This window comes from Trachurus trachurus (genome assembly GCF_905171665.1).
Source record: "Trachurus trachurus genome assembly, chromosome: 20".
NCBI lineage: Eukaryota > Metazoa > Chordata > Actinopteri > Carangiformes > Carangidae > Trachurus > Trachurus trachurus.
Window position 1 is genome coordinate 7,686,005 of NC_139911.1, and position 24,976 is coordinate 7,710,980.

At 42.5% G+C, this 24,976-nt stretch overlaps 1 protein-coding gene across 1 annotated transcript; it reads right to left on the reverse strand.

Moving 5' to 3' along the window:
- Positions 1–558: 558 nt before the first annotated feature.
- Positions 559–23,216, reverse strand: LOC311003656 (receptor activity-modifying protein 3). Its single transcript, XM_083995449.1, has 4 exons — positions 22,995–23,216; positions 9,778–9,807; positions 8,823–8,982; positions 559–1,834 (listed from the first exon to the last, which is right to left on the reverse strand). The coding sequence occupies exons 1-4, from the start codon at positions 23,044–23,046 to the stop codon at positions 1,579–1,581; spliced, it is 498 nt and encodes a 165-aa protein (XP_083851575.1). The 5' UTR covers positions 23,047–23,216; the 3' UTR covers positions 559–1,578.
- Between the last annotated feature and the right edge of the window lie 1,760 nt (positions 23,217–24,976).

Genomic DNA, 24,976 nt, shown 5'->3' on the forward strand with positions numbered 1-24,976 from the left:
GAGCTGTGAAGGATGAGAGTCTGTTCAGCATCACAGGGAGAATGGAGAAAGAAAACCTTCCTCGTCCTACAAACTTAAAGAGTTTCTAGAGTTGGTTAAATCTTTGTGCTGACCGCGATCAGCAGTTTCCTGCAGGGAATCCTGCAAAAAGCTGACTGTGAGTTTGCTAAACATTCATGAATATGAGTCCAGAGGAGATGAGCTTTTAAAGGCCGTCTCTGCGAGTTTTCTTCTGGTAAAGAAGGGAGCGCCTGGGGGTTTAATCGAGGAACTTAAGGCTGCAGAGTTTCAGGCTGCAGATGAAGCATTGAGTAAGTGAGAGTTGACACACACAGACTGATGACGATGCTTTGGAAGAACAAAAAATAAAGAATAAAAAATATGGGTTTGGTTTAGTTTGCCTGCAAAAATAAAGTAAAAAAATGATGAAGTGCGTTAAGAAATTCATTTCCACAGAAGTATCACTGAAGAGGCAATGCAGATACAGTAGACAGCACAGAGAGTATAACTGTACAGCGTGAGATCCCAGCGTCAGTCTTTTTCCACGGAGACCCCCTGTTTGTGAGTATTAACAGTAATTTATTCCACAGTATAAGTTACAGTGTTACATAACAGTCCATCAAGGCTCAGGTAGTCACACGAGCGAATTCAAGTCCCCAAAAATATATGAATCATAAGTGTTGCCTTGTCTTTGGATTCCACACCAGTGTTGTTTTTCTGTCCATTCATTAAGTCAGCGATTAAGTTCAAACCTGCAGAGTCAACATTAAATCCAAATTTGGCTTTTTGTGAATCCTTTCCAAGCCTTCAAACGTTTCTTGTTCCAATATTAATCAAATAGGTGTCCTCTGGAGCTTGGTGGATACTTTGGCCTTCAGCAACGATACAGTGCTCCGACAAGAAATCTACGATGTCCACCACGATGTCTCAAAAAGAGACCTGGTGAACCGTCCTACTGGTCAGGTTCCCACGATAAGAGACGACAATATCAAACCACCAACATCCCGTGTGACTCAGTTGGACACGGACAGTCCTGGATCCAGGAGACGTTCACCACAACGTAAAGGAGAGTTTCCTGGTTCAGAAACACTTTAAATTAAAGAGATACTTTCATATTTTAGGAAAAGAGAAGATTGATGACATACTGTATGTTTAGCTTCAGTAAATGACTAAAACAGTGTTAAAGAGATGGCTCTGTCCAAAAATAACCTTAACTAGTTTCCTTATTGGACATAATTACACCATCAAATGCTGAATTATTGGTCAAAGTTTGGTTTTGTGCACATTAAAGAAATAATGACTGAGTTTGCCATTAGACAGAGACAGGCAAACTGTTTCCCCCCTGTGCCTAGCCTTTGTTTGCTTGGATCAGCTTTGAAAAGGTTCAGAAAACGTCGCTTTCCTCGTCTTCGTAGGACATTCAGGTGGTTTTACAGAGCCACCGATGGAACATCTGACCGACAACATCTCCTTTCATGAGTCCGATGTTTGTTTTTTACTTTCAGTCAAGAGGCTGAGACTGTGAACTCAGTCCTTCTCCATCCTCCATCCTCCTCCATCCTCCTCCTCCGGCTCCTCCTAGGCCAGGATGTCGCTCCTCTTGCTGCACCACACCACCAGGGCGATCATGGCCACCGTGAGGAAAATGGGGATGAGGATGAGGATGGTGAGCGTGTCGTCCGGCGGGTCCATCCACACCACCTGCTCCATGGTGCAGTTGGAGAAAAAGTGCTTGTGTACGCGGATGATGAAGCTCTCTACTAGCGGATTGGGCCAGTAGCAGTGTTGGATGTTGGACTTGGTCTCTGTGCAGAGGGTGAAGAGGTGGTACTCACTGCAGAAAAAAAAAAGACAGAAAGGAGAGAATTAGAATAAAACCAGCCTCTGGCTCCTGTTGCAGCAAAGACTTCTGGATCAAGTGTGCAGCTTTTCCGACTTTTTCTGATCTCCTTCCCACCTTTGAAGACTCGAACGCCCTCACTTATTGTTCCACTGGCTCTCTGAAGGACACACAACCATTAAAAAGCGCCCACTAGGGTTAAGCTATTATTATTCAAAGCATTGGAGGTTAATCTACGGCTGCTACGCTCCTCTGTTTCAGCTCTGCTCAGCGCTCTGCTTTGATTAATCCATTCAGCCAGCTGCAATCCCTCCCTCCCCATGCTGGATTCCCAGTCCTCCAGGTCCAGCTTGTTCTCTTATGGCATCCAAGATGTCATGACATCTGAAGATGAAATGTCCTGTTTACACTTACTGGAACTTCCATGACAGTAAAAAAAATACAATGGAGCTGCAGCAGTAAAACAGTTTTGAGGGTTTGGTTGCAAATGTTTACGTAATGTTTTGTAATTGTTGATACATGCACGACATAAAAATGGAAATCAAAACAAACAGCCCAGTCCTTGAAGAAGTAAACAAACACTGACCCAATTAACCTCACATGCAATGATACTGAATCAATCCAAGGTGACCTAATACTTAATGACAGATAATGACAGATAATTTGCGTCTTTGCTGTGTGAGTTTGAGTGACACTTAGCTCAAACACTGTAATTACAGGTTGTCGGCTGTAAATCAAAATCTGGGTGAACTGATGTTTTAAACATGCAGAGGACAAGGATGACAAGGAGAAGGAGGAGGTTCGGTTTCTTCACGCCTCGGTAGTGACAGATTTTCCTGTCAGATCTTTGTACAAGGTGTACCACTTTGTAAAGGGCAAACAGATATGTAAATAAACGTTAGTGCTGGCAGTTGGTCTAGGACATTATGTACAGTATGACAGCTGCATTCATTCAGTATAGGACAGATGACAAGCAATAGTACATTAGGAACAAGAAGCTGTGATATCATCTAAAATATCAGTTACATTAGACATTTGATCTGAAGTGGGACGGAGAGTAAAATCATCACATTATAACCTATAAAAAACAATAACTCTAAATGTTTCCCTTTGTTTTAATGCAAAGAAGTACATTATCAAGATGTTTACAGCTAATGAACTGTCCTAACATTATGAAATATGTGCAATTCCAACAATTTCAATGCTTCTTCTGTCTTCTATGTAATTTTTACACTTGGAAAATTCACCCCGCGGGTCGGATTGGACTTGGATTGTTTATGTAATTGGACCCTCTGGTGGACCGGTTTTGACGCACAGGCCGTACAATACAATATTGAACAGGAATTTTGTTGATGCGTTTGTTGAGGGTTTAAGTTTACGGGTTGAGGTCAAACAGCAAAGCCACTTAAATTATTCAAGAAAAGAGGTTTCCTCAGCAGAACTGACTCATCAGGTTTTACAGTGCCCATACGCTTCGTACAGCACGCACACATTAGGGTCCTGACGCCAGACTTTCCTCACTCTCTCCAAAGAGCAAATCAAATAAACCCTATGCTGTCTCAGGGGGTTTATACACACACTTATATATATTGTGCGTATACTGTACTGTATATAGCAAGTGCATACGGGGGCAAAACGGTGCCTGGCGGTGATAAGGAGGGAGTTTTGCAGAGTAAAGCTTCCTGTCGAATCTGAAGTCAGCAGCTGCAAATTATGAAACCAGTGGGGGTTTAATGTAGAAACTAAAAAAAAAAAAAAAAAAAAAACTTTCCCATTAATGATGCAGTAAGAAGCAGAGACTATAGTTAATGTTGGCTATTAATGTCTGTTTTAATGCTGCTTGCTCTTGCAAAGAATATGAGTTGTGTACAAGGAAGTGAAGGTGTTTGGGCGGCAGAGAGAAAGAGAGGGGGAGAAAGAAATGAAAAATGTCTCAGGCGGAAGAGACGAGATGCTGCCTTCAAGGCCAGAGGGGAATTACAGAACACTGAAATTATTTCCCGGTTGTAATCCACAGGTTTTCACACAGTAATCAGCTGGCGAGGTAAAAATAGCTCAACCAGGTTCACGTTGGGTGTGCAAAACAACATGACGAACACAAACATGACCGCGATACACACAACTCACACACTCACACACACTCACTCACACAGCTGTGCTGCTGAGTGCATTTCAGTCTGCACACGTTGGACAGAGACCGAGGCGGCTGATCAGCAGCGTGTGCCCATGTTCGCGCCTCAAAGTGAAAAACAATGTCTCCCTCTGTATGTTATTTCCTCACCTCCCCCCAGAGACGCTAAATCTCCCAGAAACCAAGACAGATACGAAGATTTTTTTTTTAGGAGGTTTTACAGCTCTGAAAGAAAATATAACCCAGTGATACATCACCCAGATTGGTTTTTCTAAAAGTCATTGTAGACTGTTGGATCCCACAACTATTTTAATTATGTTGAAATCCCTTATGTGTATCCATCAGAGCCATGGTTGTACACTCCAGACACCAGAGCCAAAAATTGCACCCATTCAGTTTGATACAAATTGTTCGCCTGGTGCCTTCAGTAAATATGCACAGCAGTGTTACTCCAATCACGCCTCTGGGCTGTGAGGATGAGGCATTTCTGGATCTGTTTATTTTGCTCATTTACTTTACACTGATGATTTGTTTGTCACCATCTCGTAATTTTGAGCCACCAAAGCTTCCCCTCAGTTCTGTTGACATTTAGATGTATTTTATTATACATTCATCACGCCACTCTTAAAGGCCACAATTATTAAAATTAGAGCAAAAAAATGTAAAAAATAAAGCTGTTTTGTTTGTGACAGCCTTCTGCTAAACTGAGACACATGTTATCTGTGGATGAAGTTTTTGTTTTGCATCTAAAAATGAAATTAGAGAAGAGTATGAACATGAATGCAGGTATATTGGACACGTCCGTCCCTACCGAGCTTACAGCCGTCTTCACCTTTACCGCTGAAACACCGTTCCGGGTGAGTAAACACAATGATCATATTTTTGCAGAAATGACACAAAGCGGAAATTCACTTTGCTCTCTATCTGAACACACCTTGACTCTTGACACGACTTGGATTGGTGCTAAGTAAGTGGAGCATCTCACACACACACCATAACCACACTCCAGCGATTTCTAGCTGTTTATCCCGCTCAAGTGGTTTTTAGCTTCCAGGTGTTGGTAACCGTCCCCCTGTCGCTCGTATGGAGCACACAATCCATTTATAATTAAACCTAAGACATCAGCAGCATCTGGGCCATAACTCTTGACAGTGAATATACTGTATTATTATTTTAAGGTCCACTGGCCAACTACTGCTCCTGGGGGTTCAACAGCTAGGCAGAAAATCAATATGTTATTAGAGGTAAATAATTGAAGTGTTGAAGTGAATATATGGACACACACGCTGCATCCAGAGCTTAAAACAGTTTGTCCCACTACTGGATCAAGCCTCATTCCTCTCTCTACACTCTTTCCATTCCTCTCTTCTCCTCCTCCTCCTCCTCCTTCTCTTCGTCTTATCACCGCCCCCCAGGCTCCAAAGTAAAGTGCTGCTGATAAAGTCAGTGTATCCTTCACAGCCGTGTAAATGAAGGACTTGTGTGCGCTAAACACCCAGATGAGAAACGTGAGCGTGCAGAGACAGAATTCCTGAAAAGACACGTAACGCCGAAACACAGATAAGTTGACACTCATCGTCGTGTGATGTGTTCGACGTCGCTGACAGAGCAGGCTTTGATTACAGGAGGCTCCGACTCTTTAAAATCCCTCTCTGTACACTTCATTACACCAGAGACATTACACCACCTAACTCTGCACTTATTTCCATTTGTGAAAGTGACTTTGAAACAACTTATCATCTGTTGTGGGGGGAAAAAAACTAAACTGTAGATCATTTTCATCACTCATCAGCTCTTATTTTGGCAAAATGTCCTTCTATGAATATTTATAACAAGATCTCACAAAGAGTCCGAGCCAGCGGAGCTGTTAACACCCATCACATGGCTTCAGAGATCAGACTGGGCCGGCATGATATGAGGGAAATCTGCAATATGCACACTGTGTTCAATATCGCAAGGATGTTATGAGATGCAATGAATAAAAAGCAAATATTGAAGATGTGTGCATAGAGACACCATCACGCTGGGTAATCAACTTGACTGTGATGCATTCAGGCTCCATCAGTGTGGATGTAGGATTTTCCCGAGGTTGCTTAAGGCTTATATTATATTGAGGTTGTGTGTATTGTCATATTTATCTTATCTCACCAATACAGTGCAGCTTTTCTGGCTCTTTATTGACACGCACATTGGATCTGATTATCTTTAGAATTACATTTTCAACAGAATTTGAATTTTAAAGGGATAGTTCAACATTTTGGCAAATTGGCCCATTGCCATAATCCCTATAGTTTTAGGAGTTTGTTACCTTTAATTGTTGATGCAAGCTCTTTTTAGAACGGCGGAGCAGAGCCGTAAACTGCTCAGAGCTACGCTACAGAGGCTCATGGGATTTCTTGGTTTCCCTCATCAAATATACAATCCAACAACTCCTAAACAAGTGGACAAGTTGTGACCTGCACATTCACCACGCTATGAGATCATTACCAAAACGTTACGAGACAGAGATGTTTTCTAGGTAAATTCATGCAAAAACTGATGCGCGTTCCTGTCGGGGACAGTTTTTCCAGCAAGCAGTCTCTGCATTTGCCTTTTGCCAAAATGTTGAACTATCCTTTTAAAGTCTGCAAGAGCAAATGCAGTGTGGATAAACTCATTAATATCTCTCTGGCAACCAATGCAAAATATCAATAAACTATATAATATTCCAGACATGAACTGGTCAGTCATCTCCCCCACACCCCCAGCCTCCTCAGCTGCTTCATATTCAGACATGCAGGGCCGTAGGGTGACATATTGACATGATGGTGTTTAGAGTGTGTGTGAAATGATTCTTGATTCAGTGTTGTGTGTGTGGAGCAGCAGACGAATCCCTTATCTAAATGTAGGAGTCGGTTGTTATCTTGGTCTCCTACATGTTTACACAGTAGTGGATTGAAGTCGACCATCTGGCCTCTTGATGGGGTTAACTTTATCTCACATTTCACCTCGTCTTCAATTCATAATCACTGAGGGAAAAAAAAGCAAAACAAAACAAAAACACAGTGATGAATTTGTATGAAACAGTGTGTTGCTGGAAAGCAGCGTGAAGCCCCATTTCCTGACAAACTTTCCTGGAAAAACTAAAGACAGAGGACAGAAAAACACGAGCGAGAGCGTGACCGATGGGTTGAAGCCAGTGGTTCGTCTTCCCAGAATCACATCAGAGTTTCTGAGTAGATCAGTGACTCAGATGAGCTGCTGTGACACTTCCCCCCTGTGAATATTATGGTGCAACAAGGCCGGCTCGTGGCTGCCTCCTATAGCTATACCTCGGCCTGTGGCTCCGCGGTCAAAAGAAAAACAGATGAAGGTAAGAGGCCAAAGGTGAGAGGGAAGAATGAGACGAATGCTGGATAAAGACAGATATGGGTGGTCGCAGGCTTCTTAGAAAAAGCCCCCACCACTAACTTGTCCCAACCACCCGGCTGACAGGGATTAGTTATCTATCAACCTATCTGACTGAAAAGTGCCACAGCGAAGCTCTGACACCCTCTTAACTCGAGCTACAGCTACAGAGCTCTCAGACAGGAAGACACCAGCTCTACAGGGGTAAGAGGTTGAAATGTGCGCCACATGTTTGTTATCGTTCACGGCTTCCTACTTGCTTGTTATTGTACGCAAAATGACAGATTTGTTCTGTAGTAATTTGTCAGTTTCTTGTTTCACAGTTTACACTTCGATCACCGTCAGATTAAAGCTGCGCCGAGAAGCTGATCTAAGGAGACACTTTCTGTTTTATCGTGTCATGAAGAGGAAACTTGTCTCCTGTTTCTAAACATCAGCAGCTCAACCTGAGTCAGCAGGAGGAATTAAATGTGTGCGTGTGTCTGAGTTAATGCACATAATGCAAGATGAAGCAGATATGTAAATGAAGACAGAGACAAACAGATGAGTTTCTTTGATAAGGTACGCAAAATAAACAACCACTTATTTTGAATGTCAGTAAAAAGACACTTGTTATAACTTCAGCTTCAAGAGTCTCCAACAACAGCTGATCGTTGTGCGTCCACACACTGACCTGACTTTTCAGAAGTGTAAAGGAAATGACCGCAGGCTAAACCTCTGCTTTTTTAAAGTTAGATGTTCTGTCCGGCAGCACAGTTTATCTCCAAATAACTTCTGTCCAGTTCTGTCCTCCACATATTAGCCGTGCATCTCCCAGGATAAGGCCGGCCAGGTGTTGCACAGCTGTTCCTTACCTCACAGACTAACAGTGAAGCCTGCAGCTTGTGCAACCTGCGTCAAGCTGTTCCTGTTATCCGCGCCTCTGTCCTTCTTTGATGTGACTATACTCTCTTATGTACAGTGCAGGTTTGAACTGTGTTGACCTTCCCTCTTGTCCTCGGGTCAGATTTTACCAATTTTCAAATGCTTTTATATCAGAAATCTGAATTTCTTTCACATAATTGCCTGAAAATTACATTGATGGTTGCTCTTCACACAATATTGCAAATAAATCTATAACCATTTTCATTGAAATTGGGGGTTTTATTCAGATTTATAGTATCTGTGGTCTACACTTCGCTACAATGTGGTCTCCAAACAGCATCCTGACATGTGTGTGATGGTTCATTATCACCTGTTCCTCTCATTGTACTGTAACTACAATCAAAATCATTCAAATTGTTGTTTTTAGCTCAAAAATTATAAGTTTTTATGTTAATGAGGTCTATTGATCATAAAGGTCAGGTCGTAATCATGAGCTGGAGTGAAGCTGAATTAAAAGATGTGATGCAATTTGTTGTTTGGACATTTTAAGATTAATGAGAAGACAATACAAAGGTCGACTTAAGGCGCTGCAGCTCGTACCTGATGAAGTGCGTGAGGTTGCACCAGTACTGTGGGTCGATGTGAGCCATGTCCTTCTTGAAGTCCTCCCCACAGATCTCCACCTCCCACTGCAGACGTGATTCATTGCAGGCTTTCCTCTTCCAGATGGGGGTGGGCTCTGTGCTCACGCTGTCAGTGGCTGAGAGGACGAGAGCAGAGCGGTTACAGAAAGAAGACGTATGAAGGGTCGTCAACACCAAGAACACAAATTATTATAAACAGATAGTTTTAAACATTGCTCAAACTTAAGTACATGGTGGATGCTATGCTACACAGCGACTACGACTACAGTAACAGTGGCTGACTGCGTCACTTTTGATGAATGATAGATGCACACTGACAAGAAAATATGTAGATTCACAGAAAGAATAATAACTTTACTCATGGGTTAATACACCTGAAGCAGCTCTGGTGGGTGAACCTGCAATTGACTCTTTCTGTTTCAAGAGAAGCTGATCTGCAGGATAATACAGTGTGAACATGACTAAACTATGAAAGTTTAACGCATGAGATGTCAATAAAAAGCAGTGAAACGTACACCTCGACATTTTGTAAGTGGTTAAAGCTCAACTCAAACATTTCTCTATTTTTCCACCCACATCTGCTGAACTAAACTATTGTTTTATTTTTCCACATTTAACATGGTGGAGGATGTTGTAAATCCCGCACGACTGATTTAACCAAACTGAATTTATATTGACACACAATAAAAACTATGGTGGATGCAGTCTGCCTCACTTTCAGAGTTAGAGCTGTGCAGAAAATCTTTATTGCTCATAATATTTCTGCTGTAGTAGATACAGTAGTATAAAGTTATTGTTCTCAGTGTGGCTTTAACTCCTGATAAACAGTCAGGGCTGCAGCTGAAGTTCACCAGATGATGATGAATGGATGGATGAGTGGATGCAATGGATAAATGAATGGAAGAGCTCACCTGACAGCCCTCTCGTCATCCAGACATTGACTGCAAGAGAAACAACAGAGGGCGGTTAGAGTTACAGAGTTGACCTCGCTGCTGGGGGTTGAGTCATAAATTACATCAGAAGAGAAACATCCCAGTGACACTCTGTAAATCTACGGTGCATGATCCATCCCATCGCCCTGCACCCTCCCTCCCTCCCTCCCTTTCCAGAGACTTTCATTTTTACTGCAGCACCGTTACAAATGACCGAAGCCGTACACGACGCTGCTGCACAGGAAGCCTCGTCTCGCTTTGAAGTGCCACACTTAACAAAGCCGAGGATCAGTTTGAAAGACGCCCCGCAGGAGACAAAGACTGCTGGCTATTTATAGTGCTAAATATAGACACCTTCCTGTTTTAGCATGTGAGGATGTGTTGAGGTGGAGTGGGTGGGTGTGTGAGATAATTTCACCTAATGCACTTTCTGTGATTTCTGTGGGACATCTGGCTTGGTTTTATTTTATGGCGCTGTCTTACGAATCCTTCCAAGAAACAGTCCTGACATTTTGTGAAATTGGTTTATTTCCTTTCTTGCAGAAAATCAGATGTTCAGATTGATACCGGGCTCGCATCTGCACCCCAACCTTATCCAACCTGTCTAAGCCAATCAGATTTCCCACGAATCTTCAACTTTGATGTAGTGCAGTGAAGGCAATGTATTTTATTTTTCCTAAAACGGTGTCAGCCTGCTTTTTGCAGACTTTTTCAGAGGACAGAAACCAACGATGTGTTTTAAATGCCAAAGTCCAACTTTCAAGAGATATCAAACCTCAGCTGCACTGTGCAGACTTGAATAAAAAATGACTTTAGTTTCCTTCTGGGGACCATAATAAACTCTGTCTTTTAAAAACTCAAGTCATAATTATTTCCAAAGGGCAGGAGAAGTCTTTTTCTAATTAAGGAAGGGGCTCCTCACGAGGTGTTAGGGGAAGCTTTCCTTTCAGCGATGGTCCTGAAAAATAGTTCAAATTATAAATACGACTGGGTGAGATTAGTACTTTGTTGTATTTAACTTTCTCTTATCGACCTGGCACCTCAATGATTTCCAACAAGGGCTGAGGGAAACACAAGATAACGTGAAGCTTTGAAAGATTTAGAAAAAGCACAACAAAAGCAGGATTGTGCAGGAATTGCTGTCGAGTTTCGTGAAAATCCTTCCTCTGACAGACTTTAAACAATGACAAGGACGATTCTGACGAGTCGTCTCTGAACAAAAAAGGTTGTGAAGGTGATGGCTGAGTCACCATAAGATTTATGAGTGTGCATCGGGGAGACAGCCGAGGGCACGGACGGAGAATCCCAGAGCTCATGAGAGGTCACAGAGTCACATCCATACACTTAGCTTTTTCTTTATCACTGTTCCACCAGGCTGAGTCCACTTCTTGCTCTCGCCAGAGGGGAATTAGAGAGTTAACCAGACAAACACGCAGACAGAAAAATCATTTCTCCAGGATCTTCTGAGATGTATTGAGAAGTCAGCGAGCGCACGGAGACGACATGTCCTCGTGCGACTGCTTGCTAATCAATACATCATCTCAAACACTGTGACACATCTAAAGACGGCGCTCTCTGAGAGTCTCCGACTTCAAAACTTGGCTGTGGGCTGCCTAGTTCCCATAGGTCTACTCTTGCATTTCATTTACCCCCCCTAAAAAAACATAAGCCACACACAGGCCGGTCCAAAAATAACATCTGCTGTATAACATCCAACATACATCTTGACTACATAAGCAAAACCAAATATCCCCCCCACACACACACACACACTGTGGCTTCAGCAGCTCTGTGGGAGACCGCAACATGTCCAGATGTGTAACAGGTTCATGCATGTGGCTGTAAAAGCTGAAGCTGCCAATATCTTATCACGATAACTACTGAAATTTGATAAAACTTCAGTGTGTAATCCGATTTTTCAACATGACAGAGTGGAAAAGTTACAGAAGTAAAGTGATAATTATCTCTGTGATGATAAAATATGATCAAATCTCCGTGTGATTGGCAGAACAGAAAACCAGAGGAGCTGCAGGTTAATCAAACTGCAGCTATGTTTCGGTCCAGCATTACCGGCTTATACTTTGTATATGACCAGATTACCAAAGAGATAAACACACCATAATTCTGTAAATCTGCTGCCATGCTTTTAATTTTTATGGAGCATGGGTTAATTCCACTTCATCTATTAAGTAAATGAGTAAATATAAACACATCTGTGTGCATCGGAGGAGGTTTACTTGTACTGATTTATGGTCATACTACTTCGTTTCATAATTTTAATTTATTTTAGAGATTACTTTGTATTTATTGGGGCCAATTAAACACGTTTTTCAAAGGAGTTTATGCTTGTGCATCTCTAGATTTCCCCTAACCCAACCCTAAAGCAGCTCACTCTGAGCTGCAAAACCTACAGTACAGGTGACATCCAACAGGATTATCCCCAGTATTTCAAATATCAATATATAGTCAAGCTATCTTCCAGATGTGAGAAGAGGTAGCACTGCCTCTTCAATATCACTCTGTTTGAAGTCTATTTTTAGCTTCAACCGGAGCAGAACTGCTTGCTTGCTCGCTTGTCCCGATGGCACCTCTCTGGTCTCGTTAGACCGGCCACAGATCAACGGCTTCTGGTCTCCGCTGAGAAGAAAATCACCTGGATCAGTAATCTAGCAGCAGGATCCCCCTCAGCGTGAGCTCTGCACAACAGCAGGTGGGTAGTCTGAAAGTCAATCTACTCCATCACCTGTGTGAACTCGGGCAGATGTGGCATCAGGAACGAGTGAGCGTATACGTGTGAGATAAAGTTGATTTACGGTGAGAGTATGAATCACTTTACTCAACCTGCAAGTGCGGAAAATCAATATCCCTGCACTCAGATTGAAAATAAAATATCAAAGCAGTGCTTTTAAAGGGCCCATATTTTTGATAAAGTGAGATTTATGTGTCTTTGTAAAAGCAGCTCTGGCCTTTACCTGTATATAAATGCAGCGAAGGTACCAAAACACTAAATCCAAGGAGATATCACACAGCTTTGTGTTCAGAAACAAAGCCTTACATAGAAGTCGTACTGAACCGTGACGACAACACATGAAGCTGGGAAGTTGAGTAAGGTCCCAAAAAAAATTCAGACGTATGAAAATATGTGCACAGGCAGGATTCCACACATATTTTCTTTGTACATCCCATTTCTCATGAAACTGAGCGCACATGCATGAATACCTCACTCCACCCTCTCGTTCCAACCCTGAACTGAGTATTGAGAAGAAATGTCTCTGTAAATCTAAATCTGTCTCATCCAACAACTACTTATCAAGAAGTTGCCCATTGCACAACCTGTCAGCTTCTCGTCTGGTCCTGACTATTTGTTGGAATAAATGACTCATGGTCTGGCCCAGCCCTATTTTAGTCAGTTGCATTATTGTGTCACATATTTGCACAATTATGGAATGAAAATATCCATATCGGTAACCCTTTAATTTACAGGCCGCTAATTACGTGATAATGTCAAGAAATAGCCAAAAAATAACAATAAATTGTGTAGTAATGTCAAGAAATAGCCTAGAAATAGTAATGTCTTGTTTTTCATAAAGGCAAAAGATTACACATGCTTTTCATGCTTTGAATTTTTTGGGAAAGGCCAGAATTTTTCTCCACCAAGTCATAGCAATTAATTTCGATCAATTCTTTCTGGGCTATTTCTACGCAATCAATCGTTATTTTTGACATTATGACATAATTACTTGCTATTTCTTGGCTTTTTCTTGACATTATCACGTAACTAGCAGGTAAATTTAAGGGTTAGGCTACCACTAATGGAGAGACTGTCTGTACCACATGGATCCAAAACGACTGCAGGAATCATAATCATGCCATCAAGGCAGTGTCTAAATACCTGTTCCCTTCACATTCTGCTATTTTAATTGTCAATGTTTGGCGTCGTTGAGGTCTCTGCGGTGTCTGTGCCGTGTTTATCAGTTTTCACATGTGGTCCGACAGACTTGTAAACCGGTTCCTTATGTCCATATTTTCATTCCAGCTTTAACGACTGCATGTGTGGACTGCAAACTTGCTTACTCACTGCTATAAGGGATGATATCCACCGCCTGGTGTCTGAGCTTCTACAAACAGGATAAAGTGATGGTTTGTCCTTGTTGTTTCTGCCCAGGAAAAGCACATTTCTACCTAGATTTCCCCAAACACCACTGTGAGACACTGCTGCCAGAAGACTTTGTGTGTTTGTGATTGTTTCAGCCGGGTGGAGACATGGTTTGTGTCCAATCTAACACCAATATTCCCTCTCTTTTATCTCTGGTTTTGGTCTCCACCACCTCCTGAGGGACACATCTGGCTCTCCAGGTGCTGAACGCTCCACTGTAATCACCAGCTGCTCTGTTTGCTGTGTTAAAAAAAAAAAAACAACATCGCTGACGAAAGTGAGAGTGAAGAAAAACATGAAAGCTGTGAGGTGTAACCAAAACAATGAGCTAAAACATATTAAATCTCAACAGAGAGGAGGACAATGGAAGATATATATTACAATTAGAAAGTTCTTTCACCATACAGCCCTTCATTTAAGTTAATGTTGCTATAAAAAATGAATTAGTGGAGTTTCTATACAGCTTCTCTACTTCATTATCAGTCTGATATAAAGCACAGAGCTCCTCGTGCTGCTCTGACTATAAGTCACCATGAGCAGCAGCAATGCAAATGATCTGTAGCTGCGTTGACTATCACAGTTACTTAACGGGCTATGATGAGCTGAAGGTTATAGCAGTATTTCGTTGATTTACTGAAACAACGAGCGTCCGCAGCTGTGTGAGCTGTCAAACACATAACTGATGATCTGTGCCCTTCACTTTTCACCTCTCAGATGTAAATTAAAGATTTAAAAAGTCGTCTATTTTATTCATTCAGTCATTTATTCGTGTACACAGATTCTCATTAACAACGCCAGTGAGCTCCTCAGATAACAGAATCATTAAACGTCTCATCAGTCACACATGGTCCGGCGGTTTCAGCCGTCCTTTATCGTGGTCCCATTCATCACGCAGGGCTGTCTGCTCCGTCTCTCTTTCCGAGGTTCACAGGACTGCGACTGCTCTTCTTGAGAAACAAGTTGTATTTAAGCAGAGCAGAGACTTTCTGTGCTAACGAAGCCTTTCCATGGCCACACGGCTGGTCACAGATCACGCCCTGCTCTTCAACTATGGCCAGACCAATTACGATTTTAGAAAGAGAAACTGATTGCATGTCGGCATCAAAGCTTTTTAACGGCAACAGTTCAAGCAGAGTATCATACCGCCAAATTAACATTTTAATAGCTCACTCAATGAGCTCCTCTCAGGCTCTGAATAAACCTGTGTGCACGGCTCGGCTCTTGTCTTGTCGCAACTGGGACAATTTAATTTGAACATACACAGCAGCTTCTATTTATAGGGCAATAACCAACTCATGAAAAGACACCAGCAGAAAAAAAAAGTAATGTTAGAAAACTAAAGTAATCAAGTGGGATAATGTTCCTTCACGTTTAAAGGAGGGAATTATCTATACCGCATGTGCATCATTAGTTCCTCGGCATGAGGGGGTTTAAAACTGGAAACACACCAACAGGCTGTTGGCAGTTATTAACGTCATTATGAAAGCAACAAAATAAATAAATAAATAATGATAATCTCATCAATGAGGACAGAGCTTTAAACCAACAACATTATGTCTTCAGCTAAAACCTGTCACATCAGAAATAAAAAAGGTTCCTTTTCGCTAAATTAAATCAAAGCATTATTAAGTGTCACACACAGTCAAGATTCGAATCGTCACAGCCGGCATTGCACATCGCCATACGCTGTCATCTAACTGCCTGTTAGGTTGGAGAGATAAACACAAGTGAGAGAGGAGACAGAGGATGGAGAGGAAGAAGATGAATTGCCAGCGCTGTACGAATAGATTTAAAGTCCCCCGACAGCAGCAGTGGCAGGTCTTATGTAAGAGCTTCTACCTTATTCCAGGTCGGCCTTGTCATCCTCATCAAGCCTGGGAGGTAGTGACTTACAGTGAGCAGCACAGAGGAGAGGATGGGGAGGTCAGGTATAATTAGAGCAGGGAGAAAATGGTTTGAGATTTGGCTGCACTGCTCCACATTTCATTTGTAGTGAAACAAAGCAGGATCGCACACATATATATCTCTTAACATTAGCTGCAAAGGAGGCAGACTTGTCACCTGACATCAGTTTTGTGCTCTATAGCAATGAATTCCCCAGAGACTGCAGTCCTTTCTCCTCTAATACTAAAGCTAATTCATCAAATTGAATGTGAAAATGTAAATTAATGTTGAAATAAGTTGTGTAACAGCCTTAAAATTGAATTTGGAAGCGCATGAAAACCTCAGAGATCATCGAAGGCAGACGCTGCAAGCTTGTTTGACCTTCCAGCCAGTAATGGCAGTGCCACACACAAAAACTGACTGTCCATCTTCTTTGTTATCAGCAGAACTCCCTGACAGGAAAATGAAGGACCTTGTGGCGGAGGCGAACGTATAAGTGGCCGTCGCAGTGTCGTCATCTGACAGAACAACAAGGAGAGGATGTTGTTGTGATAGAAACGGTGACCTGGAAAGGTTACGTCGGGACGCTGAACGGAGACAAGAGACAAGAGACAAGAAAGAGGACAGACAAACACACGGTTGGGTTTCTGTGCTGTCTGTCGCTGTTCAATATCTTCGTTTTTTTTCTCTCTCTCTCTGCTGTTTATCAGAAACTGCAATGGCGCATTGTTGTCTGACATAATGCATTTTCTTCTGAGGCAGCATTTGCACCATCATGTGTAACAAAAGTCTTCAGAGCAATAAAAAACACTGAGTGAAATTCTCTTCAGCCGCTTAACACCCACTGACCCGCGGTGCGAATGTTAATTAGAAACAACATGGCAGTGGGCAACTATTAAACACTTGTCTTCTATGATCTTGCCCATTTTAAAGACTCTGAAAACCTGGTTTCAGAAACAACCAAGCTCTGTGGCTTGACCGTGTTCAGAGGCCACATGAATGAAAGCAGAAGAAGCGAGCCAAGGCCCTGAACATGAATAAACTGATCTTTTCGCACTGTCCTGGTCTCCACCAGCTCCTCGGGGAAACATCTGTCTCTTTAGCCGCTAAATGCTCTACTATGTTGCCCCAGCTGCTCTGCTGGACGCAGGCTTTTACAGCTGTTGCTTTGAGAGCTGCGCGGCTGAACTAAAACAGTTAAGTTGTGGGTCACTGAGCTCACAGATGCTACACAGCTCAGTGGAGAGCTGAGGTTGTCACTACTACACAGATTACGCAGATTACACATTCACACATGGATTGTCAGTCTAGTATTCACACACAAACAGTACTATTGACAGAACTTCACCTCCGTGTGCCAGGTGAGGTGAGGCAAAATATGTCATCCATGTGGCTTAGCGTTTTCTGTTTCAATCCACATCTGCATTCTCAGAGATGAAATAAAACTACAATAAATGAGTGTTGATCTTCCCTCCCCTCCTCTTCTCCTGAAGATGAGAAGAAGTGCAGTCTGTTTCTATCCGAGAGGGGTCTTCTTCCATGTGGAGAGGTTCTGGGGGTCAAGAAGGAGGGAGAGGCGGAAGACGAGGAGACTGGAGAACGACACAGATGTGCACGACAGAGGAGGAACTCTTGGCACTTGGCAAACAAAAGCAGGAAGAGGGGGAGGAGAGGAGGGCCAGAGGGAGAGCTGCATGGATGACCATGATGGGGACTGAAATAAAATGCCCATGGCGCAGAGAGAGGATCCATGATAGTGGATTCTTCTCTTCTCTGGAGAGAAAAAAAATGCTCCCATGGTGTTTGCGTGTGGGCAGCAGCTCGGGAGGTGGAGCGGTGGCTGGTAGCATGTTGTGGGTGGGTGTGAGGCACCATGAGGGGATAACGGTTCTAAATAAATGCAGTCCATTTACCATGTGGAGAGGAAAATTACAGCCAAGCTTCAGTGGAATTGGCCCCTGTGGAGTGAATCCATCTGTCTGTGAGCCGTCTCTCTCTGTTTTTTCGTGAAGCTGCAGCTGAGCATCTCGTGAGCAGCAGCGGCGGCAGCTCATCAATTTAAAAAATGGAGAGTTAAAAAATGTTTTTCCGCGTCGGGGTCTTATTGACAGAGTGCATTCACACGACGAGCATGAACAGTCGTGCACATGCAGGCTGCTGGTGACAGATAAGCAACGTAGATGTGATTATAATGCGGCGAATTGGCCGAGTCAGCACGCTAAACAAATTCCCAATCGTTCTTCGTTAGCAAAGATAATCAAGCGGAATAACAGCATTAGAGAGGCAACGCAATTCAGGCTTTCATCAGTACTCCCTCATGCACTCTTCTCCAATTCCAGACAAGGGTTTTTTTTAATCACATACACAAAAAAGACTGAAAAACACCTAAAGCCACTTTAACGAACCACAGGAGCACACGAAGCCAACAACATTTTGTAGGAACGCTGTGACAGGAACGAATTATCCTGTTGGAAGAAAAACAAATGCTTCAGACAGGAGCAACGGTTGCACGGCTACGTAGAAGAAAACAGAGCTGTAAATTGAGACGTCCAGTTGAAATGGGTCACTTTGTCTCTTCAGATAAAGAAAGTGTTTAAACTCAAGCTCATGATTTAAACGTCAGTCACAGTGACACTTTAATCCACCACAACTTTTCCTTTAAACGTCCAAACTCGAAGAAACAGAGACAGATAGAAAGAAATAAAAGAAACATAATTAAAAAATATAATAAATCTGATGATAAACATGTCAGCCTCTTCTGGCCTCGGAAGAGAAACACCAGAGCAAAGCGCTGGGATTGGAGACAGAGACTCACATCACTCGAGTTTGTGCGCATTGTCGCCATAGTGACGCATCAGCAGCCCAGTTTCTATCAAAGTCCTCTCAGTGTTGAATCACACATTATTCACATGACAGAACCAATTTACATACAACATCAAAAAGAGTCATTTACATCTTCTTCTTTTTTGCCTCTGAGGCTGAAACTGTCCGTCTGCCTGGCTCAGGGAGAGAAGGAGGAAGAGACGATGGAGGGAGAGAAAAGTTTGGAGGGAGGAGGACAAACAGGAGAGGCAGTAACAGCGTTAACAGAGTCTGTGTTTGGGTTTGTTACCAGTGAGAACTGCAACTACAGCCTTGTTCTTTAAAAACACCACACAAACACAAACACAAAACTCATTCATTACATTACTTTTGCCAATTAATCAGGAGCAAAAGTAGGGGAGACCGGGGATGGTTCTAACACTTTTTGTCTCAGCTCCCATAACTTGCAGAGTGTTCATGGTAGGGCTCTCAAATTTTGACACAGAGTACCCTCATTTGTCCTCTACAAATAGCAATGCCCTAAACTTCTCAAAGTATATCACAGACTTCACTATTTGATGCCAAATGCAAGGAGTGCCACTCACAACCTCGGGTAAATTCTAACAGTGAGATTAAAAACTAAAAACTGAGACCAAACCAAAAAAAAACATGCATCTATGTAAGTTTATTGTGCATGTTCCAACACTAAAGCATCTTCCTATGGTTCACTATGAACAAAAAGAACTAATCACTGACGGCTAAATGAAGAACAGTGACAGTGGTGTGGATCCTAACATTAGAAAGCTGTCTTAAAGAACATCTTTTGATAACACCAGTGAATGCTGAACATGTATGAATGGAAACTTTCAACAGGAGGTCAGAAGCAGCTAATAATTCATGTATAATTCCAGGAAAGATGGTGACACTTAATGACACTTTTAGTAATAAAACAACAAAGGTAAAAGGTGTAACAACCATCCCCACACCTGTCAGAAATTGTTTGACTAGCTGTACCACCATGGTGGTTTAAAATAAACATTGATGAAATGACTCATATTTTACCTAAGAACCTGCTCTTGATTTTCATCTTATACAAGTTACCCAATTCAAACTTCAACAGTATCGATACTAGTCAAAATCTAGGCTTACACACTTATTGACGCAGCCATGCAAATTCACATGCAATGTCAGGGAGTGAGTGGGTTCACACGATATTGATCACATAACTCTAATGTTATCCCTTATTGGTGAGCGTGATGCTGTTACAACCATCCCCGGTCTCCCCTACTTAGTGATGTTGCTCGGTAGTTCCCTGTGACCTTGGACCAACTCAATACTAATGCTGAAGTGGTGCCAGTAATTGCCAAAAAAAATACACAGTAACTAAACATCCTCACCCTGATTCTCACAGTCTCTCTAAGGAAAACACTCGATCGACCGGTCTGTGTCTGTGGTGCAGACAAATCAACATTCGGTTTTATTTATCGGCTAAAAGTCTCAGCGCCTCGCTTCTCGATCCAGGATGTTTTGGGTTTGTTTTCCCCCCTGTCTGACAAACTCAGACGCACTTATTCCTCCTACAGTTTATGTCAAACCGCTCTAAACCATTACTGCTCCATTTCAACTTTTTCACTAATTTCCGGGGGAAATTGCTTTTTCGCCTGTGCTTTGAATAAAATGACTACAGATCATTAGGCCGTGCCCTGTCATCATTAGCTCATTGCAGTCATCACACTTCCTCACAGTATTATAGCACTAATCACCTCTTATTCCCAACGTGATTAGACATCCAATGCGGGGTTTATTAAGCACATTTTGGTTTATGATTTTCACATTTGTTGCACATTACAGCTCATTTCTAATGTGTAAACAGTAGGCTATTTTGGGGGGCGGAGCTTCCACAGTTTAGATTCAATTTGATGAGATCTAATCTGAACCACAGATAAAAATCCAATCTGGGATGAACACACGCTTTTATGTTAATTAAGAGTGAGACAGACAAGGAAATGAGTTAGTGTCACCCAGTTCAACACGGGGCTTCATCAGAGCTGCTCCCCCTGTGCTGCGTGCAGTAACTTGGAGTCAGCATTATTACTCTGTTCAGGTTCAAGCCACTTCCACCGCATGAATTTTTAACCAAAAGAAAGATTAATAACACACCTCAGACCTCACTGAGCAATTTACATATTGATAACTGTGGGGTTTGACTGTAGATGCTGTTATGTGAATGAAGCAGGTAGCAGCCGCAATCTGCACAGGCTCACATGTGATATTTATTTAGTGACTGAACATGAACCTCATGAGTCAGTCCGAGCTGCGATCGCACATCTGGCTGCTATTGTGTTACAGAACAAAGTGAGAAAATGTGTTACAGGCCGCCTCTTTGTTTGTTTATTGTTTGTTTGTTTTGTACAGTTTAGTGCAGATTAAGATAACACTCCGGGGCACGAGGCAGGAAAGAAATCATTAAATCCAGATCTGGGTCTGGCTGACAGACGATGTGTAGGACTGTTTGTCAAATGGTTTTTCACTGGACAGCAATGAAATGCAACTCAAAGTGAATTGTCTATTTGTCTGGGACTATTTCCAGTGGTGGATTTGATGCAGTAATGAATATTTCCTGCAGCAGGGAGCTGTGTGTGGGGCTGAGACTAAGCGAATTACAGAGTCCATGTCCATGGCAATGAACCATGAAAACAAACAATGATGGATTAAATGTTGGGTCTGGTCCTTTTTTTATTGGATTTTTTGACAATAACCCAAGTATTCTTCAAGATGAGCAAATCAAAAATATGACATAACACATTTAAAGTGATCTCATGGTGTTTGCGATTTTAAACACAACCAGAATCTGACACACACAAACAGCCCTTCTTCTTTTTCTTTTTTTTTTAACGTCACTCTAAAAGAATAACAGGCGATAAAAAGATAAAGCAACATCCAGTGCACTGAGAAAACCCGACACACTGAGATCTCACCACAGGTCTAAGAATAGCATTTTACTTAAAGAAGTTACAAACATTTTTTCACAGCAATATGTGTGTGTGTGTGTTTCAGATGGCAGTGGAAGAGAGGATGCCTGAGGCATTTTCCCTCGCTGTGAGAGGGTGAAGAGCTGTTTATAGGGGTAAGCAGATGCTCCACAGTCAGAACGAATGGCTCTTTCTCTCTCTTTCTCTCCCTCTCTGTGAGCTGCAGATTAAGACCTAATTCACCAAGTAACATATCAGTGTGTTCATGTCTGGTTTTCCTCCTCTTCCCCTCAGTGAGAATGTGGCACAAGAGCTATCAAAGTGAATTCTCACTCTGGCCAGTTTCATCACTCATGAATTGTTTTTCGTGAGGCTTGGCTCTGCATTGACAGAGATTTAACATAAAATATGTTAATTCGGAGCAGGGCCTTGTCAGTGAGTTGCTCTGCTTGGCAGGACAGGGCCACAGCTGTTACTTGGCCGAGATTCAGCAGAGTCCAGGCCGAAGGTCTTGGCCTGACGTAGGCCACATCCTCCTGTCTACAATACGCTTAACTCTTCAAAATAGTAAAAAAAAAAATAGTGTTGTTCCACTTTCGGATTAGGATACCCCTCCAGAGACTCTGAGGGCAACACACCATCTAGATAAGAGCCCTGAGTTTGACATCTCTCTGAAAACTGAAATCCCCCGTCACCTGGTTCATGGGTGCACATAGGAGAAGCCAGATGGCCCCGAGACCACATATCAGCTGCCTGAGATCCCTCAGCCTTGTTAACCACATCCTGGGGAGAGCCCCTGAGCGGTAGACCAGCTCCTCTGATCCTGCTGCTTCTGATGGTTATTGAAATAAAGGATTAAGGCTTTCAGTGATGTCAGTCATTCAGTCAGTGCTCCAGCATCACTATATAGAGCATATATAGGCTATCTGCAGCAGGTAGCCTACTAACTATTGTGAGAGTGTTTCAGCAACAGGGTTCATCGGCCACAGCCTCGCACCGCATGAAACTTCATTTCATACATGATTTCATCCATGAACCACCAGCTAATGAGCCAGATCCAGAAACTCCCATTGGCCCCGATTTAGGTCAGGTCTGTCCACTGGGGCATGATGCCACGGTACAAAATATTCCCGCTCACTGCATGTGCTGTGCGATGTGAGGGATGAGCCTACTTGTTTGCCATCCTTACTATGTGCACCGTGCATCCTGAACTGTCTGTGCAATTGATCACATCCATGGTTGTAAACGTGCAGGAGCAGATGTAGATGTTGCAAGAAAAGTGGACACAACTGATAAAACAGCTCCAGTTTCAAGAGGGACTTGGTGATGCTGTATTCTTGTTATAAGAGGGAAAAACATTTTTTTTAAATGATCTTACTCACCTAAAATCCCAACAACAAAAAGTTTGAGCACTGCGCTCTCATGCGTATCCATCACGCTGAAACAATCCAGTCGGACTTTATGTGAAACCTCAGCTGCAGCTCCGAAAACATGGACATTTGAAGCGAACCATAATTTAAAAAATAAAATAAAAAAAAAATTAAAAAAATTATCCCTTCATGTCAGAAATCCACACGAGTAGCGAGGAGGATGCCGAGGGTACAAGCCAGGAGGAGAAGGAAAATACCGTAAAACATACAGAAGATCCCGGTGAGGCTCTCAGGATGGTCGCGACCGCTTCTGAAGCGAGAGGAGTCAGAGCTCAGGACCAGTCAGACCGTCCTGCATCCTCTGCGGGGGAGGAGGAGGGGGAGGATGGGGGGAGTGGGATGGAGGGGGTTTATGGGGGAGGAGTTCCTCCAAAGCACTGATACTGGATTATCTTCACCAAATAACTGCGAAGATTAAACCGAGCATAGTGCCCAGCATGCTGTGCACACATTAGCACAGGAAGCTGATGGAGCGCAATGTTAAAGCTTCTTTCTTTCTGTTTTTCTTTCTTTTTTCTTTCTCTGAATCCTATTATAACGGACAGTTTAACACATGCACACAAACAACTGAAACTGGTGAACTGCTCGTGGCCTCATGCAAATTGTTTTTTTTCCCCCTTTTAACTTATGAAACAACAGTGACCTCCTGTGGTTTACTTCCAAACTGCACCTTGATCTACACCACTGGACCCAGCACTGAGAGTGATTAAAGGTACAGTAAGTCAATTGTTTTATCAGTGTGTGTATGTGTTATGGTGATAAACACAAGCTATGGTTTACATTTGGGGCAAACAAGTTAAAGAAATTGACACAGCACACCCGCCAATCATGTGGTTGTGCAGTAAAGACAATCCTGCAGCCACAGTTGATGTTCACATTAAACATAAGACTGGAGTTGATGTAATGAATCATTACATCAACTCCAGTCTGATGCTTAGTTGTTTTGTTTTGTTCAGTTGTTTTGTTAATCCCCTATTTTTTTTTATACACAACTGTCTCTCGGAGACATAAACTAAAACCATCCAGTGAGCAGCAGTTAAGGAAGCGCTTTGTTAATGAGAAAGGTCAGAGGAGCATGAACAGACCGGTTGGAGCTGAAACAAAGGTTATAGTTTATGTTTATGTTTATTAAACTAACTTTCCAGCAGCTACTCTCCCTGAGGTTACAGTAACTCAGATAACCACTCTTTATGACTGCGGTGAACAGGGAAGCATCAGAGCGAACAAATGAAACCTTTGACGGCCACGGCGAAGAATAAAAGCCCTCAACAGTGGAAAAACATAACCTCGATGATAACGATGGTAGATTCAAAATTCGGCATCAATAAGTCACTGACCCAACCTGCATTGGCTAAACAGTCCAGACCGGAGGTGATGGTGTGAAAGCACAATTAGGGCCCTTAACACTAATCAATCATGATCTGAATGTCACAGCAAATCTGAGTATTGTTTTTGACCCTTTATGACGACACTATCACAAAGCAAAAGTCGTCCTAAACTGGTTTCATGAGCTTCAAAATGAGGTTGCAGTCACGCAACTGGACACAATAGCGTTCCTAATCTTCATCTCTTTGAAGGTTTTAAACCAAGATCACTTAAACAAGTTCACTGCAGAATACATGTGCACGTTTTGTTTTCTACTTACTAATAAAACTGAGATAATTATTGAGTGTGTTCAGTCGGATGTAGAGCTAACAAAGTCGTGGCTTCGCTCTTTTATCCAGCTTGATGCAGGAATAAAAGGAGTGAACTGTCAAAACAGGAAGGAGGAGCTTTGTTTTCCAGCAGGAACCGAGCCAGGGCAGTGAAGAGCGTCTGGTGTCTGCCAGGTGGTGCAGGGTGTGGATGCCTGATGGACAAAAAAAAGAAATGTTTGTCCTGTCTTGTGTGAGTCTTACAGTAATTCTGTGGAAGGCAAACACATGCATTACTTA

Coding starts and splice junctions, on each gene's coding strand:
- LOC311003656 (XM_083995449.1), bottom strand. CDS start 23,046: ATGGATACGCATGAGAGCGCAGTGCTCAAACTTTTTGTTGTTGGGATT. Junction 9,808..22,994: donor TTTTGTTGTTGGGATTTTAG/GTGAGTAAGATC, acceptor TTTCTCTTGCAG/TCAATGTCTGGATGACGAGA. Junction 8,983..9,777: donor GATGACGAGAGGGCTGTCAG/GTGAGCTCTTCC, acceptor TCGTCCTCTCAG/CCACTGACAGCGTGAGCACA.